Source organism: Myotis yumanensis, unplaced genomic scaffold, assembly GCF_028538775.1.
Source record: "Myotis yumanensis isolate MYYU_CA2020_CCGP unplaced genomic scaffold, mMyoYum1.0.hap1 SCAF_17, whole genome shotgun sequence".
In the NCBI taxonomy this organism is placed as follows: domain Eukaryota; kingdom Metazoa; phylum Chordata; class Mammalia; order Chiroptera; family Vespertilionidae; genus Myotis; species Myotis yumanensis.
The window spans coordinates 34,673,019-34,692,249 of record NW_027223768.1 but is presented as its reverse complement, the minus strand read 5'-3'; the positions used below and the strand labels follow the sequence as shown (position 1 = coordinate 34,692,249).

The following is a 19,231-nucleotide window of genomic DNA, read 5'->3' as shown; positions in this document are numbered from 1 at the left end:
TGCTCAACAATGGACACAGCTCGACCTCCTCCCTGCCTCCATACTCTCCCTATTTTTACTGTCAATTCTTCTCCCAGGCCAGTCTCACAGGGCGGTTGAAAGGTTCTTCCTATTTGTTTTTACACAGGGTTCATTCTTCTACATTTTCATATAGCTCCCTGAACTCACTATCACTCTTAAATTTATTTACATATTAAGGAAAATACCTATTCTTGTTACATTGTAGAAAATACCTTGACTCTTATTGGTACAAATACTCTCCAAGGGGAGCTGTAACTGCAGTTTCTGGGCTATAACATGCCTGTCCCATAAGCAACTGGGACTAGTCTGAAGCCAACCCAGAGCCTTATCCAGCAGCTAACATGGAATGGATACAAGTTCATCTCCTACCTAGTAAAAGTATCAGTGTGGTTAACTCAGATGCCAAAAATCACAATCCCAACCAAAGCCCGAAACTAGCCACAGAAAGCATCATGCTAACAGTGGAAATATATTTACAATCCTGAACACCGAAAAACAGGGGCTCTGCATCTCAGCTGATAAGCACGAAGCCCTAAGGATCAGAACTTCTCTATGTTGCATACTTGTATGAATCAGGTAAACAGACGAGGTGACAAGAATGTACTAAACAAATACTATGCATTCTACCACAGACACACATAAAGCAGGAATCCGAAGCTTTGGTGTCTTACCACTTACTAGACTCAGGGGGCGGGGAGGAGAGAGGGAGAGGGAGAGGGAGAGAGAGAGAGAAAGGAAACAGGACAATGGAGAAGAAAGAAGGAGGAAGGGAAGACTTTACCTTTTAACTTCATGACTTTAACTGTTGTATTATTTACCTTTTTATAACATTTCTCTTACTTCATTTTATTACAAAAGAACTTCATAGCCGAAACCGGTTTGGCTCAGTGGATAGAGCGTCGGCTTGTGGACTGAAAGGTCCCAGGTTCGATTCCGGTCAAGGGCATGTACCTGGGTTGCGGGCACATCCCCAGTGGGAGATGTGCAGGAGGCAGCTGATCGATGTTTCTCTCTCATCGATGTTTCTGGCTCTCTATCTCTCTCCCTTCCTCTCTGTAAAAAATCAATAAAATATATTTAAAAAAAAAAAAAAGAACTTCATAGTGAGTTATGAAGAACTTTGTCTCTAATTAGAGCAGGATAATAACCATAAGCACATGGGGACCAGGAGGACTTAGGTTTGACAAAATGAAGGAGTCCCAATGTGGATGGTTCTCAGGTGGGTGACAGAGAGGCAGGAATCTTCTTCTCAAGACACAGATTCATTCATACAAAGGGAGGAGGGAACTGGCTTACTATGTGCCAGACCCTGTGCTGGGTGCTTTACAAACACTCTCTCATTTAAGCCTCACCTCAGTCCTAAAAGATATGGATAACTACCCCATCTTACAAATGAGGGGACAGTCAGTTAAGTAACAAAGCCAGGATGTAAACCCAGGTCCATTCAACTATAAAGACCATGGTTAAATAGTAACTGAAGGTCCACCGTATGTCAGGAACTATCTGTTAGGGACGTTCTGAAAGAACAAAGATTGGACAAGATGATTTCAGGGTTCCCGACAATCTTGTGTTCTATGTTAAGTATATGTTTGCTGCAAAGTAAAGGCCCAGCTATGAAACAACCCTCCAAGGACTGGGTGAGAAATCACCAAAGAAAATAAGTTTCATAGTCCCAACAACAGTTTTGCATGTTGACCGTACTTTCAACCTCTGTCTCTGAATTAGGGAAGACCCCCTGCCCCATCATCCTCTACTCAAAGGGATCTGAGACAGCAGAGCTGAGACAGTGAAAACAGAGAGGGAAGTCATTTGATGTAGGAAAGAGGCAGGATCCTAGAAAAGGGAGAAGACAAAAGAGGAAGGTTACGATTATAATCGCAGCCAGATTTCCTCCCCAAGAGCTAACCTTGGAAGGCTAAAAATTAATCACTGGTGGAGAATTGAGAAAATAGCCTCAACTTCAAGCTGTTCCTAAGAGATATCAAGTCTTCTCTCATGAGCATAAGAATTTTTTTTAAACTTGCCTTTAAACCACACATATCCTTAAAAGGTAAGTTAACCTATAAGTATTCCCAGGTTTCTTGGCAAAAAAACATGTACAGAGGATGGTTACATTCCACCATGTATGTTAGTGTGTGTGAGGGGAAAGGCAAGAGAGATGTTAAATTCGAAGAATACAGGGTTATTGTCAGAAGGAATTTATAATTAATGACTTGCCTGAACCTCCCATATCCTTTATTAACATATATTTTAGTTCCCCTTTCTTATTGCCCCACAAAAATCATGGTTTCTTTATTTTAATATCTCTTGAATATCATTATTTTTTCTCTTATATCTGTTATCCCAACTTCATTCTCTAACTAAAAGTAAGCAACACACAACAAATTTAGTTCTAAAAGGTGCCGTATTAAATGGCAATAACTAGACAAAAATTGAGAGAAGCTAACTTTCTAGCAACAAATAATTTTCCGTAAATTTTGGAATTAAAACTGTACATAAACGTTTATTATTTTAAGTAAGATCCTTTATAATAAATTTGGTTTGTGAAAGTGTTAACTGCTGAGAAATTAAAAATACCAATGTCTATAAAATTTTGAAAAGAACATTTCCACTGAAATCTATTGATTGAGGGTTACAGAAAATTTACTACTCCAACTGGTTCGAGTTAAAAATAATTTTTTTTAAAAAGTTATTTGCAAATTATACCTTTTCTGGAAACGTCAACCTACTTCAGTTCCCTATCAGACATCACTATGAGCCGAAAACCATGGCAACGTGTGGCAGCCTGGCTGCCAGGTGACACGTACATTTTTCCCAAGGGCCAGAAAACACCCGGTGGGGACAAACAGGCTACTGATAAGCACAGAACAACCGAGAGCTACGGACCTGCCACGGTAAAGAAAACAACGCTGCTGGAAAGCAGGGTCTCAGTTGAAGCTCAGTAAACTTAATCTTCTCTGCTTCTTTTCATTCCTTTCTTACAGATATTCACAGGAAAGAAATACACAGACACACCCCACATCAGACTGAGACAACTCTGAGGCAGACAACTGTGTTCCACTGGACTTATAAGAGGAAGAACAGAGAAAAGGAGGTGGGTATGGATGTATGCAAAGAAAGGGGTGAGGGTGCGGAAGGGGAAGTATGTCCACAAAGACAGAACTAGTGCGTATGGAGAATGGTGAAATGTGTTGCCAATTGGAAAATGCTGCTTTAAATTTAACACTAAACAAGGTTTTAGAAACTAATGGCTTGACTACTGCATTATGAACCAAGAATCTCCGGGGACCAGAACTAACAAGCTGGGAACACACAGCACTATGGGTTCATGTGAGTTGGCCTATTTCTAGAAAAACTGAAAATGACTAATTTATGAAGACTTTAAAGTAACAGATTAGAAGAATGACCATTGTATAAGAGGGCAGGGGAAAATTCTGCCTTGACAATCTGACAGTTGCAAATGAACATCCATTTCCCCTAATTCAATCTTGGTTTCCTTTAGCTAAATGTTTCCTTTCTTCACCACCCCTTTTATACACCAAATGGAAGGGCTGTTTAGAGCTAACTCACTGGTCCTAAATAAAAAGAGAGCTAAACAAAAAGATCTTTCTCACTGGCATGAAAAATCTTCAAGGTGGCTGTGAAATGCTCCCAGCAGTGAGCTGAGCATGGCTGATGGGCTTCATGGAGACAGGAGCCTGACTGTAGAGACAGGGCAGGGCCTGAGCTCCACAAAGGCTGCCCCTGTGAGGCTCAGCATCAAAGGGATCAAACTTGGAACCGTTGGGGTCCGTTGCTATTTCTACATCAAAACCATTAGTGAATAAAGCAGATCCGGAGAAACATTGGCTAAGGAAGCCTCAGAAACCACATGAAACAGAAACACAGGCTTGTGAATTCCTCAAAATAAAGAAGAATATTCCTCAAGAAAGAATATATATTTCAACTGTGTGAAGAGAAAGCTGGTTTGGTATCTCAACTCCCCAACTAGGTAGCCTCCTCAGGTGTCATCTCAGTCTAAGTGCTTAGCAAGATCAGGAGCAAGCACCACTCTCACCAGTAAGCGAGACGCTCAGCCAGGCTCTCACTTTCCCTCCTTGCATCCCCTCAATTCATAGAACAAAAGTGAAATGAGCGTTAAAAATGAAAACCAATAAAAGAAATAAATATTTAAAAATTGAAACCAATAAAATGATGGGGTACAAAGAAATAAAATCATTTGCCTCTCCTGCGATGGCTTTGCTCACATTCCAAGACTGTTTTTAAAAGGCAATAACAAGAAAAATCACTACCCAACCCAGAGCAGGCAGTCATTTCACCCATTTCCCCGTGTTCTTAAGCTGCAGGTCACAATGTATGAGGTCATAGCAACAATTTAGTGGTTGCTATCATCATTTTTCAAAATGAAGTCAAATAGAATAGAAAGAAAAATATCAGTGTGTTTTGCAAGAAGTAAAAGTATTGGTTCCTGAAACTTTATTTCAAAGTATATGTGTATGTATGTACTGGGTCCTGTTATAAAATGTTATTTCTTACAGTGAATTAAAATCTAAAAAAGTATAAAAACCACTGAGCTGCTGAAAACTGCAAGGAACCAGACCAGGGCAGTATACTATAGACAGATTATGTATGGATCAAATATTTATGCCTGTGAAGTTCATGGGTCAACTGAGAAGCCTCAGTCAATATACAAAAATTACTCACAGAGTTATCTAAGAACTCTCATAGCGTCCCTGAGCTGAGAAATGCAAGCTCAAGGTGTGAAGACAGGAAAGTCACCACTGAAACTGACCTGAGAGAAAATGCTAGTCCCCTCTAGCTTTTATCAAGATAAAATAAACCTGGACTCTGAAAGGAAATGAGTTCCTATTTCTAGAATGTCACTGACCATGGCTACAACCAAAGGACTCATTCATTGACTGGAGATCAAGCCTTATAGAACAAGAGTAGGTGAAGACGTTATAAGAAAAAAGAAACCGCCCTAGCTGGTTTGGCTCAGTGCTTAGAACAGTGATGGCGAACCTATGACATGCATGTCAGAGGTGACATGCGAACTCATTTTTTTGGTTGATTTTTCTTTGTTAAATGGCATTTAAATATATAAAATAAATATCAAAAATATAAATCTCTGTTTTACTATGGTTGCAAATATCAAAAAATTTCTATAAATGACATGGCACCAGAGTTAAGTTAGGGTTTTTCAAAATGCTGACACGCCGAGCTCAAAAGGTTTGCCATCACTGGTTTAGAGCTTTGGCCTGCAGACTGAAGGGTCCCAGGTTTGATTCCGGTCAAGGGCACATGCCCAGGTTGCAGGCTCCATCCCCCGTGTTGGGTGTGCAGGAGGCAGTCAATGATTCTCATCATTGATGTTTCTATCTCTCTCTCCCTTCATCTCTGAAATCAATAAAAATGTATTAGAAGAAAGAAACCACTCTCCTAGTCCTGCCAAGCTAGCCCGTCCTTCCTAGCACAACTAACCAAGGTGATGGACTCTATGCTGAGAGTATCTGCATCCTTGTATTCCTACCCACTCCTGACCCCTGGCATAGTCACACGCTTTGTCCATCCCCATTCAGCCTACTCAAATAGCCCAATCCCAGCTATACAGGAGGAAAGGAAGCCTAGCACAAGAGACAAGTCCTTCCTAAGTGGAGACAGCAACACCAGACAGGCGATACGATCTCTTAGGATATGCCATAAGACCTGTGCTCTCTTTGCGAGTTTACTTGATAAGAGAAGCAAATGATATTCTCCAGATCTCATAACATTGAGCCAGACCTGTCTTCACATTCCCAAAATTCCTTAGAAAGTAGGAAATATGCCTGGCCAGTGTTGCTCAGTGGTTGAGCATCTACCCATGAACCAAGAGGTCACTGGTTCAATTCCCAGCCAGGGACAAGCCTGGGTTGTGGGCTCGATCCCCAGTGGGGAGTGTGCAGAAAGCAGCTGATTGATGACGTTTTTCTCTCATCATTGATGTTTCTATCTCTCTCCCCCTTTCCCTCCCTCTCTCTCTAAAAATCAATAAAAACATATTTTTTTAAAAAGTAGGAAACATGATCTGTCCCACTTAGCAATAATGGCTAAGCCTAAGAAAATACAAAATTCTTCACTTGTCTCAACTCTAATAAGCGCATGCCCTAGCCAGTGTGGCTCAGTTGGATGGATGTCGTCCCAGGCACCAAAAGATTGCCAGTCAGGGCACATGCTCCAGTTGCCGACTTATTCCCCAGTGGGGGGTATGCAGGAGGCAGCCAATCAATGGTTCACTCTCACATCAATGTTTCTCCTCCCTTTCTTTCTCTCTCTCTCTCTCTCTCTCTCTCAAAAAAACAATTAAGAGATAGATATATTTTAAAAAACAACAACATTAATTATCCATCATCTTATTGTTCCTTTTAGAAAGGAATGGCTAGAGATAATCCTAGAACACCTTCCTGCTAAGAAAGAAAAAAGGATTTCTACCCTTGAACATAATCATTCTGTAAAAGCATGGCGAGATACAAGTATCACATTCCTTCTATTTTATTTTATTTAAATATATTTTTATTGATTTCAGAGAGGAAGGAAGAGGGAGAGAGCGATGGAAACATCAATGATGAGAGAGAATCATTGATCAGCTGCCTCCTGCACACCCCACACTGGAGATCGAGCCCACAACCCAAGCATGTGCCCTTGACTGGAATCAAACCCCAACCCTTCAGTCTGCAGGCCGACGCTCTATCCACTGAGCCAAACCAGCCAGGGAACATTCCTTCTATTTCAGAAAGGGAGACAGGAGGCAAGGAGACAAGCCAATTGCTTAGGGCCTTGCAGCACAGCAGCAGAGGCAGGGATGGGCACTGCTACAACCTTGTGTGTTTTCAACTTCCTAGACTATGTTCCTTTAACTCCATCAGCTGATGTTCATAGCCGAGGGTATATACTGCCTCTGAGAAAGTTCAAATACAAGAAATGTTGGTATACGTATATACATTTGTATAAGAATGAGATTGGTACCTGTAAGAGAGCATGCTGCATCGTCACCTCCAGTTCGGCTAACACATGGGCAGCATCCTCACTGTCCTCTTGGACCTCCAGGTCCTCCTCAGGGATGGTCTCCCAGGCGCCCTGGTGAGCAACGGGAGTGTGGCTGACCCGAGTCTGAGTCCCATAGGTGAAGCGGAGGCGCCGAAGCTTACAGCTCTCCTCACTGCCCAGCTTGGTGGTAGGAAGCACCTGCACCCCCAATAGCAGGTTCAATAGCTGGCACTTGACATTACAATCCTGGCCGAGGATCAAGATGCAGGGGAGGCAGTCCACAATCTGCTGGAGGTACTTCTCTTCCTTAGGTGGGAAGGAAATGCAGCTCAGCTGGCCTGGTTGGGGAAAGGGAGGGTGGAGAAGGAGAAAGGACAGAGAGAAGAGTGAGGAGGAGTAGAGAGAGATTCATAGAGACCCCATTGGGATGCCAGGGTCCTAGAGAAAAAATTCCTAGGAAGCTCTTGGTTGAAGGAGACATCAGGAAAACATCCCAGTCAGAAAAGGCTCCTCAAATATCAAACCGAATTCCCCTCCCTGGCTCGTCCCCAAAGCAGTTGTTTCTATCCAGAAAGGTAGCAGTGACCTGATCTACCCTCCCCACTCCTTCTCCATCCAGGGAAGGGACAGCCTAAGGCAGTGGTCGGCAAACTCATTAGTCAACAGAGCCAAATATCAACAGTACAAGGATTGAAATTTCTTTTGAGAGCCAAATTTTTTAAACTTAAACTATATAGGTAGGTACACTGTTATTAACTTAATTAGGGTTCTCCTAAGGCTTAGGAAGAGCCACACTCAAGGGGTCAAAGAACCGCATTGGCTCGAGAGCCATAGTTTGCGGACCACTCGCCTAAGGAGTTTACAAGGACTCAGTCACAATCACAAGATCATTAAACTGACAAAACCATTAACTGGGATGTGAGTCCAAGGAGAAACCACACCTGAATATGTTAAAATGAAAACCTTCCTTAGGACAGAAGATCTAATACTTGAACATATTCGACCTTTTTAAATGTCGCTACCATGTGAAGTTTTATCTTGTTATTTTCCTCTTTGATGACATATTTTATAACTAAATGTATCGGACTCTCTTAATACACACATATTGAAATAAAAACTTACTTAAGTTTACATAAGCTCTAGGATCCTTTCTCGCTCATCTCTCTGAGAGCTGGAGATAGCACCCCAGTTGCCAAGTCATCTGTTTTCTGAAAGCATCAGGTACTCAATTAAGATCAATATCTCCTAATCAAATCACATTCCCATGTATGGACAGGGAAAGAACTGCCTGTTAGGATCCAGGCAAATCTAGGAAAAGATGTGATTTATTTAAAAAACATTCTTTCAAGACAACCACACTTCCACAAACAAGTCCAATAGTGTTCAAGACAGAACAAAAGACTTCCTAAAGCATGAAGACTCCTGTTTGAGGAAAGGAACCAGAAGTCACTTGACTGAAACTCAGATTCTGAACTCCATCGCTCCCCCACTTGTCCAGTGCCAGTGCCTGCCTATCTCTATGATTCAGGCAACCCTTGAGTTTGTTCAGAAGGGCACAGACACATGGTTCTTAGGCTGTAAGAAGGCTGATCTGACATACATCTTAATTGAAATGTGGGGTGGCACCAACAAACAGTATTCCCTTTAGTCACTTAACCACGAGCTGCAAACCTTCCATACATTGTTTATTTGTTCCTATACATGAAGCAAGAGAGCCCAGACTCATTGAAGAGGTTGGTCTACTTTAGGGTGTACCTATCCTGTCACATACTTAAACCTTAAACCTCCTTCTCTTCCACAAATGGCACCACCAAAAGGTTTACAGGGGCCCACTTTCACCCAGACTCCTGTGCGCATTTCAGGGAGCCCTTCCCTTCAGGTCTGTCTGCAAGCACACCACCTGGCTGCACATGCACGTCAGCAAAGCTGAAGCAAGGAAGTCTGTGCTTCTAGGGAAGAGACGGGTCCTTTGAAAAAGCAAAGAGAGTAAATGAGGGCCTAATTCTGTGTAAGGATTTACTAAACGCAAGAGTAAAACACCAGACCACTGGTCTTACTTTGAACTACCATCAAAAGCAATGGGACACAGCCAACTTCTTGTATGACCACTTAGCATGCAGCAATGGGCTTGTCCTGAGTGCCTGCATATCTTGTTCACAGCTGAACACTTGTCACAGTCTACTCTAGTTATCTTGTTTATAATTAGCGGAACACCCAACACAACGACAAAAACATAGTAAGTACTTTATGTTACACCTTTGTTCGCTCTGTGCAAGAACCCATTTATTGTGGAGAATTGTTTATAGAAAGCTGTAAGTATTCTGCTAAAGACTCAGGAAAGTCCAGGACCATGATGAATCACTTAGGAGCGACTAACATTCCTAAAAACCTCCTTCATCTCAACATGGACAACAGAACAGGATCTCCCCAATCACCTTGCAGAATTCATTTAACTACCGAACTCTCCGCCTGAGCAGTGAGAAGTCCAACTAGATTCACTCTCATCTACGCTTCCTACCTTTCCTCTCTTCTCAGTCCTCCTCAGATCCTCAGATAGGTGTCAGTTCATTCTGACAAACTTCATAACTCCTAAAACAAAAGTTGGTACATAATAAAAACCTGAATGAGATTTGTTATTGCTGCAGCTAGGAGAGTGGGTAATCCTATATAATAAAAGGTTAATATGCAAATTGACCAAACAGTGGAATGACCAGTCGCTATGACACGCACTGACCACCAGGGGGCAGGCGCTCAATGCAGGAGCTGCCCCCTAGTGGTCAGTGTGCTCCCACAGGGGGAGCACAGCTCAGCCAGAAGCAGGGCCCTGGCTGGCAAACGCAGCGGGGGTGGCGGAAGCCTCTCCCACCCCCATGGCAGCACTAAGTACCCCTCGGGGGAGCCGGCCTAAGCCAGCAGTCAGACATCCCCCAAGGGATCCCGGACTGCGATAGGGCACAGGCTTGGCTGAGGGACTCCTCCCCACCCCCAACTGCAAGAATGTTGTGCACCGGGCCTTTAGTAGATAATGAAAATCAACTAAGCATTTTCAGCACCAGAGGGAGAGATCTCAATATCTCTGAGACACTGTCAGCTATAGGAAAGCCAGTAAAACATGCTCTACATGAGCCAAAAACCACAGCACACACCCCATTATTCATCTGACCCAAATCACCACGCACACACAAACACACCTCTGTAGTGACAAAAACAGTCACTACAAATAGTACCACTAGTGTCAAATAGCCATAGACCACTGCAATGGACCAAGGGCCGACACTAAAACTAGTTTTAATTTTTGTTTCCATGCACAACTAGGGTTCTATGTGCAATCATTTTCACTGAAGAAAGCTCTTATATGGATATTACCATTGGTTTTTCAATATCTCATTATCCAAGCCCTTTGCTTCTCCTACAAATTTTTAACTCTTTTTGTTTATATTTTTTTTTTTTTTTTTTTTTAAATATATTTTATTGATTTTTTACAGAGAGGAAGGGAGAGGGATAGAGAGTCAGAAACATCAATGAGAGAGAAACACTGATCAGCTGCCTCCTGCACATCTCCCACTGGGGATGTGCCCGCAACCCAGGTACATGCCCTTGACCGGAATCGAACCCGGGACCCTTCAGTCCGCAGGCCGACGCTCTATCCACTGAGCCAAACCGGTTTTGGCTGTTTATATTTTTTTATTGTTTCAGAGAGGAAGGGAGGGGAGAGAGAGAAACATCGATGACAGAGAATCATTGATTGGCTGCCTCCTGCACACCCTGCCCCCACCGGGGATCAAGACCACAACCTGGACATGTGCCATTGACCAGAATCGAACCTGAGACCTTTCAGTCCACAGACCGATGCTCCATCCACTGAGCTAGAACAATCTTTAACTTTTTTATTGATCTCCAACGTGTCTACAAGATTTGAACAAGGGTGTGGAGAGAAGTGAAGGTGAAACTAGCCTGTTTCACTCCTTGATTCTCTCAGCAAATGGTTCATGGTTCTGTGAGGAGGAGCGCAGCATCGAATTGGAAACAGCACTAGAGAAGGGAGATATCCTGGTCCCCGGCTTCACCGCTGATTAGCTCTGTGACCTTGACAACTCACTTGCTTTGTCTCAGCCTTGGATTTCTCATCTCTGAACTAAGGGATTTCAGTGGTTCTCAACCTTCTGGCCCTTTAAAACAGTTCCTCATGTTGTGACCCCCCAACCATAAAATTATTTTCGTTGCTACTTTGTAACTGCAATGTTGCTACTGTTATGAATCATAATGTAAATATCTGATATGCAGGATGGTCTTAGGCGACCCCTGTGAAAGGGTCGTTCGACAGCCAAAGGGGTTGCGACCCACAGGTTGAGAACAGCTGGATTAGATCATCTTTAACATCCTTTCCAGTCCTAAAATTCCAGGATTCCATCAGGTTTTAACTGTTGAAGGAAACATAACTGAGGGGATGGGTGGTTGGTCTGGTTGTTTTTACTCTAAGTTATATGTGAATTTAATTATGCATGCTCTCCCTGGGCTACTACTGAAACTGCAGATCAAAAAACATGACTGAACTAGCCAGGGGCTCTGAGGACCTACAGTGCAGTGCTAGCAGTTCGCTAAAGAAGATGAGAAACTGTAGACTGTCAGGAGGAGGAAGGAAGAAAACCTTCTTCAGAGGTGGAGCAGCTGCACCACTGACAGTTAAAGGACTTCAGAGTTAATCGGGTTTTCTTTGTAATTAATATAACAGCATCTGCATATGGGCTGCCAGAAGGCAACGGTAGGGCTTCCCAGCTGGAGCACATTAACCCTGCCAACTCTGCTGCAGGAAAAGTCAACTCAAATTCAAGTGCAAGCTAAGGCTTATTTTTCTCTCACTAGTTCATAAATACAGATTTTCTTGATTGTGATTAGAGCTGGCCCTTGAACAATGTCAACAAAAAAATATAGGGGCTCCAACAACCTGCCAGTTGACCCTTGAACATGGGTTTGAACTGACCCACTCAGTTCGATTGGAAAAAGGCACATATAAGTGGACCCAAGCAGTTCACACCGACGTTGTTCGAGGGTCACCTGTACTTCTGAACAAAACTTTCAAACCAGAATGAGAAGAGCAACTAAAGTGGCAACCCATTTTGTTCATTTGTTTTAGATAATGAAGGGGAGCAAAATATACCACTCCAAAATGCCTCTGGCATGTTGATTGATTTTAAGCTGGTTATTTTTAAGAAACAGCAGACTCCACTCAGGTGAAGCTCTGAAAACTGAGCAGAAGTTACCCTTTCATAAGAAACATTTATAAGGGAAATCTCCTTCGTAAGGGTATCTTTCTCTCGGTAGCAGAAAAAAGATGACTCTAAATCTCTAGACACTCTTATCAATGAAGAAGGGAAAGCTTAGATCTGCATTAACAACCTTACCCGTGTGTACCATCCTTTTCCTGGTGACCTCCCATAACTACCCACCCCCAACAACATCTGTCTCTAGCTGATGATATTTAAAGTGGTAACTTGAACCATTTCAGAATTACTCACTTTTCCTGAGCTTCTCCCATGTATACAGGAGGTATGCATATTATCAAATTTCTGTTTGTTTTTCTCCTGTTAATGTCTCTTTATTATGAGGGGGAAGGGGAAGAGTCTACACCAAGAACCTAAAAGGGTAGAGGAATTATTTTTCCTCCCATAGTAACATTTACTGTACCCTTTCTAAGTACATAACTTGAATTGCCTCATGTCATTTAATGTTCCTGACTCTACCAGAGAATGAATATTACCCCCATCTATACTAATAAAAGGGTAATATGCTAATTAGACCGGGTCAACCGGCCATCTTCTGGGCGTCCAACTTCCTTCCAGAGGCAGAGGCAGTTAGGGACGATCAGGCCAGCAGGGGAGGGCAGTTGGGGGTGAGATCAGGCTGGCAGGGGAGGGCAGTTAGGGGTGATCAGGCAGACAGAGGCAGTTAGGGGCGATCAGGCTGGCAGGGGAGAGCAGTTAGGGGCAAGATCAGGCCAGCAGGGGAGGGCAGTTAGGGGCAATCAGGCAGGCAGGCAGGTGAGCGGTTAGGAGCCAGTGGTCCCAGACTTCGAGAGGGATGTCCGACTGTCAGTTTAGGACATCCCCCAAGGGGTCCCTGATTGGAGAGGATGCAGGCTGGGCTGAGGAATTTTGTGCACCGGGCCACTAGTTTAGAGATAATCGTCAACATTTATAGGAAACAGCTTTAAAAAAAAGAGCCCAGCCCTAACCGGTTTGGCTCAGTGGATAGAGCGGCCTGTGGACTGAAGGGTCCCAGGTTCGATTCCGGCCAAGGGCATGTACCTTGGTTGCGGGCACATCCCAGTAGGGAGTGTGCAGGAGGCAGTTGATCGATGTTTCTCTCTCATCGATGTTTCTAACTCTCTATCCCTCTCCCTTCCTCTCTGTAAAAAATCAATAATAAAAAAAAATACACACACACACACACACACACACACACTAGAGGCCTGGTGCACAAAAATTTGTGCACTGGCGGGCGGGGGGGTGTCCCTCAGCCCGACCTGTGCCCTCTCAGAGTCTGGGACCACTCGGGAGATAACCACCTGCTGGCTTAGGCCTACTCCCCAGGTGGCAGATGGCAGGCCCGATCCCACAGTGCCTGCCCCGCCTCCCCGGGTCGAAGATGGCAGGCCCGGACGCTGCGCTGGGTCGCAGACGGCAGGCCTGGATGGTGGCTGGGTGGGCAGTGGATTGTGCTGTCCCACACCGCCTGCAGTATGCAAATTTAACGGCCATATTTGTTGGGTTAATTTGCATACTCTTCTGATTGGCTGATGGGTGTAGCGAAGGTATGGTCAATTAGCATCTTTGTCTTTTATTAGTGTAGATTTTAAAAAGAACCCATGTTTCTCCATGTATCTAGGCAAATAAAAGGTGGAACACAGGGCAGTACAGGAGCTCTACCTAGGTCTCAGGGGACCAGTGTAGGGGAGGAAAACTTTTCCTTCTATCCTTCTAGATTCTTTGGCTGGTCTAACAATCAAATTAGTGTAAGACACATTAACAGGAGTAATTGCCTATGAGTACAGGACCCCCTAAGAATATGAGACTCACAGGCAGTCAGCAATTGAGATTTATTTGCCTTACTGAGATAAGGTCTGGGACTTCAAAGGTCAGGAAGGCAATTTTTAGGAGGATGGGAAGAGCAAAAATTTTGTAAGCAAATGTTTGCCAGGCCATTCAGAGATAATAGAACTCAGAGAGGACTTCAATCTCCAGTCCCTGCCAAGCTTCCCAGACCACTACACCTACCTATACTCTTTGTGGCTGACAGTGTGATAGTTCTCTTCATAGACCAGGCCCTCTATTTAAATTCTTCTAGACAGTTAAGGGGTAGGTTAAAAAAAAGCTCTATGTCGTTGGACCTTCATTGTCTTCAGCTCAAAATAGTTCACTTGCCAAAGTGCCACATTCGGGGAGACTGGTTCTGAACCACTTTACCAGGTTATTACTTAGTAGTAGACAATACCCCTGAAGGCTGGCAGAATATGCCATCTCAAAATATGCTACTTGGGCATAAGGATTATTCTGAACTGAAGGTACTTGGCACACAGCAGGTTTAAGAAGAGCACTGTGACCTCCCCTTTTTCTTCCTGAAAGCAGGAGATAAAAACCCCATCTGGCAGATGTCCTTATACCAGAAGGAAAGCAACATCCTTATCACCAGGGACCAGGAGTCAAGGCCATGAAAAATCTGTACAAATAAGCCTTGTTAAACCACCCTTTGTCTTCCTACTTTTCCACCATTAACTGCCCTAGCTCAAGCCCCTGTGTCTTGTCATGTTTTCAAATTTACTTCTGTTTATCCAATTCAGTAAATGTTCAACTCCGTTTCTTTGGGTCTTCATTCTCTTGTGAGGACTCCCAAATACAAGGAAAATTTAATAAGATGCATATGCTTTTCTCCTGTTAATCTGTCCTACATCGAGTTAGGTCTTAGGCCCAGCTTCGAGACCCTAACAGGATAGATATTTCCTCCCCTACACCCTCTACCACGTTTTCCCAATCTGCATAAAACACAACTTAGTAACTGTAGAACCCCAATGTAAGCAGACTGACAGAGCCACCATGAAAACTGCCCCAAACCCAATTTAAAGCAGACGGACAGTCACTACGAAAATTGCCCAAAACCAGAAATAAAGCTTGGGGGGAAAACACAGTATTACTATTAGCTGGTGTACATTTTTTTAAAATTATTGTTATCCTAAGGTCACTAGAGTCTTTTTCCTATAAGAGTACGTGCTTTTTAGAAAAATTTTAATGCTCCTCTTACCAGTTGGTGTGTATTATCCTTTAGGTTTGAGGGTAAGACTATTCCAAAAAGAAAGAAGTGGAGAGAAGGAATACTAATGGCCTTTTATGTCTCTACTGCCCATTAGAATAGGTACTTTAAACTATTTTGGAGTAAGGGCAATGGAGTTTACCACTCTCCTTGCCAGTTTTCCAACCTAATCAGTATTACATTCAAGCGGTGAGTGAAGGCCAGGGTAAGTTGTAGTCTATGGCCAAGCTAGGAAGGCAATCAATGAAGTGAATGAAATGGGACTCTGCCTTTGCCTCATACTATTGAACTCATGGGCCTTCAGAGTTCATTCAGATCTCAACAGTTCCTACTGCGATCTTTGTTCCTGGTCCGCAAGGATTTCCTCCTTCAGTCAAGTTTTTTTTACCTCACTTTTAACATTAAACGTACAGTCCTCTCTGAAAGTGAATGAAAATATAAAGGATTTTATAATTCACTCAAGTAATCAGTAACACAAATATACATTTCCACAAATAATTAGTGATGTTTTATTTCTTAATTGCATGTGCCAAGAGTAAAGGATAAATTCTAAGTTGAGAAATGAAGCTTATAGTCTTTCTACTACAACCAATTCTCCTACAAGCTTCAAAGTATTGAGCTACAAAAATCCCAGGAGCTGAGAGAAAAATAATTCTGCTAAGAAACATTTATCATTCCCAAACAAGCTCTCTGACCTTCAGCTAAATTTAAAGGATTCTGAATAAGAGTAAACACCCCCTTTAAGGAAAACACATGCGTAGGTAGTCTGGGTTTCAGAAACTTCAGGACCAAGCAGTACAAGATATTTTGGTTGAAAGGGATGGTTTTTAGAGATTAGAGATTGAAATGTACTCAAGAATTCAAGCTTGTATTGAAAGCTGAAAAGTCAAGCTGGTAGAAATGTCACTTAAGTCCTCCTACCTGATGGGCATCTCTGATAGTTTTAAAGAAACAGGCTGTCCTGGCACCAGGGAGGAGAACACGCCTCTGCCCCCAGCTCAATAGCCTCTGGAAGCCATGAGAAATGAAGAGACGCACTCAGCAGCCTGCTGACAAGCTCCTTTCTGGGTGAAACTGCTCCTGAGGCTGGGCATGCTGCAGAGGGAGCACAAAGGCAGCTGGCAGCTGAGGCTGGATTTACAAGATGCAGAGATGGAAGTGGCTCCTCGAAGAAGGACCCCATGCTTCACCAAGGGCTTAGTTTCTGTCATTTGGAAGGCAGCATCTTATAACTAGTAACCAGTAAGAATGATCGCAGGAGCTAGCTCAAACTGGGCTCACAGAGAACAATGTAAGCTTAAAAAATTTTTTTAATGATAACAGATTAAAATCCATTGAAAAAACTCTCAAGTGCAGACTGATATAAATAGATAAACAAAGGAAAAGGAGAGCTCTTCCTTAACACTCAATACCTACTAAGAGATACAGAAGGAATAATAACTAAGAGATACAGAAGGCATGATAACTAAGAGATACAGAAGGCATGATAACTAAGAGATACAGAAGGCATGATAACTAAGAGATACAGAAGGCATGATAGCTAAGAGATACAGAAGGCATGATAACTAAGAGATACAGAAGTCATGATAACTATAATAACCACCACTGAGGCAGATGGCAGTTGTCAAGTAGACCAAGTAGATGCTACATCTGGAGATATAACAGGAACAGGATTATCAGTGAAATCTTAGAACACCTCCCCACAAAAAATTAATCGACTGAATGGAAATTTTCATTTGGAGTGTGGGGTGGGGACAGATATTGGGAAGTGTCAAGAATGGAGAAGAATTAGGCTAATTTGGGTAAATTCGAAGGGAAGGTACAGATTTACTAGTAACAAACTTCATACTTTAAATATGGTTTCTGAATCCAAAACAATGTATCCAGCTCCCCTTTTTATTATTTAAGTCTTTTCTTCAAGAAACCAAAAACCAAATTAGAGCTTTAATACTGTGGTAGAAGAACTGGAGTTTTAGATGATCACTGGCATTGGGAGATTCAGTGCCATCTATCTATCTATCTATCTATCTATAATCCTATCTAATAAAAGACAAAAAGGGTAATTGACCATACCTTCGCTACGCTTCCCATTGGCTAATCAGGGTGATATGCAAATGAACTGCCAAGAAAAATGGCGGTTAACTGCCAACAAAGATGGCAGTTAATTTGCATACATAGGCGCCAAGCAACAGAGCGAAGCCGGCTGGCCCCGGGCAGGAGCAGCGAGCGAAGGCCGGCGTGGCGAGCGAAGAGCAAAGAGGGAAGCCCGCCGCGCCGGCCTCCGCCACACCCCCGGGGCCCTCGCACGGCGAGCTAGGAGCTAAGCCCCTCACCCGCCACACCGGCCCCTCCTGGCGAAGAGCGAAGGCCTCGGTTCCGGGTGCCGGAGGAAAACTGGTGCCAGCAGCCAGGGGAAGGGGCCCCTGAGGGGCCCCAGACTGCAAGAGGGCACAGGCCGGGCTGAGGGACCCACCCGAGGGCACAAATTTTTGTGCACCGGGCCTCTAGTATATATATATATATATATATATATATATATATATATATATATATATATATATATATATATAAAGAGCCAGGGGCCGTCACATCCGAAACAACCAAACAGACGAGCAAACAGGCTGAGTGGGGCGACAAGGCCGGCAGGGGGGTTAGTGAGGGACGACCAAACGACTGAGCAGCAGGCTGCGTGGGGCGACCAGGATGGCAGGGGAGGCAGTGAGGGGCGACCAGGCTGGCAGGGGGGGCAGTGAGGGGCAACCAGGCCAGCAGAGGGGGGCAGTTAGGGGCAACCAGGCTGGTGGAGGGGGGCCAGTTTGGGGCAACCAGGTTGGCAGGGGGGTGCCAGTTAGGGGCGATCAGGCAGGCAGGCAGGTGAGCAGTTAGGAGCCAGTGGTCCTGGACTGTGAGAGGATGTCCAGTTGCCAGGATCGGGCCTAAACCAGCATCTGGACATCCCCTAAGGAGTCCTGGCTTGGAGGGTGCAGGCTGGGCTGAGGTGACCGCCCCCCCCCTGCACAAATTTCATGCACCGGGCCTCTAGTTTATAAAATAATAGGGTGGGTAAGATATCAGGCCCTAAAGTAATTCATTAACTTAATCAATACTTATCCCATTTTGTGTGTCTGTCTGTCCTCTCTAACCTTGGCACTATCACTAGTAGTTGTGAAATGTACCCAGGATTTGTTGTAATCAGGTATAGTAAGACATGCAGACAGAGGAATGACTGTTGTGAAGGAAGAAGTTCTTACAGATCCCAAGAGACAGGCGCACAGGATATCATGCAGGGCCACACGGGAGGCACCAGGGTCTGCTTGGGGTGGGTTGGGAGGCGGAAAGAAGGGAGGAAAGCTTGGGCAAAATCCTTTGTTGTAGTTTTTATGGGACAGAATACATGAGGCAAGGTGTGAAAGCTGAGCAGGTTTAGGATTGGATAGTTTCAATAAATTCAGCAAGGTGTGGTCTCGGGGATGGTTCCTAGTTGTCCAGAGCCTGGGTGATTAGGGCAAAGAAATTTAAAAAAAAATTTTTTTAATCGACTGCAAAGAGGAAAATGGTGACTTTAAGGTGAAAACCTAGAGGACAGTAACATGACCAATGACCAAACTTGATGTCTCCAGGAGTCAGGTGAGCTGACACCATGCACACCACATCATTTCTGTGCCTAATCCTGCTAAGAGCTCATGACCCAAGTCTGGTCATGAGGAAACAACAGATAGATCCATGCGGAGGGTCATCCTACACAAAGTAAAACAACTCTTTAAACCTATCAAAGATATAATAAAGGCCCGGTGAAGGAGGAGGAGAGACATGACAACTAATGCAACATATACTCCTGGATAGGACCCTGGATCAAAAAGAAAAACAGACATCATTGGAACAG

The 19,231-nt window shown here is 43.7% G+C and overlaps 1 protein-coding gene across 1 annotated transcript in view; it reads right to left on the bottom strand.

Annotated features, from left to right (window-relative positions):
• DSTYK (dual serine/threonine and tyrosine protein kinase) overlaps positions 1-19,231 on the bottom strand; it is a 55,986-nt gene that overhangs the window by 24,143 nt on the left and 12,612 nt on the right. Inside the window, exon 2 of the mRNA XM_070397664.1 lies at positions 7,024-7,382. Within this exon, the coding sequence (XP_070253765.1) occupies positions 7,024-7,382 (359 nt within the window). The remainder of the gene's footprint in view (positions 1-7,023; positions 7,383-19,231) is intronic.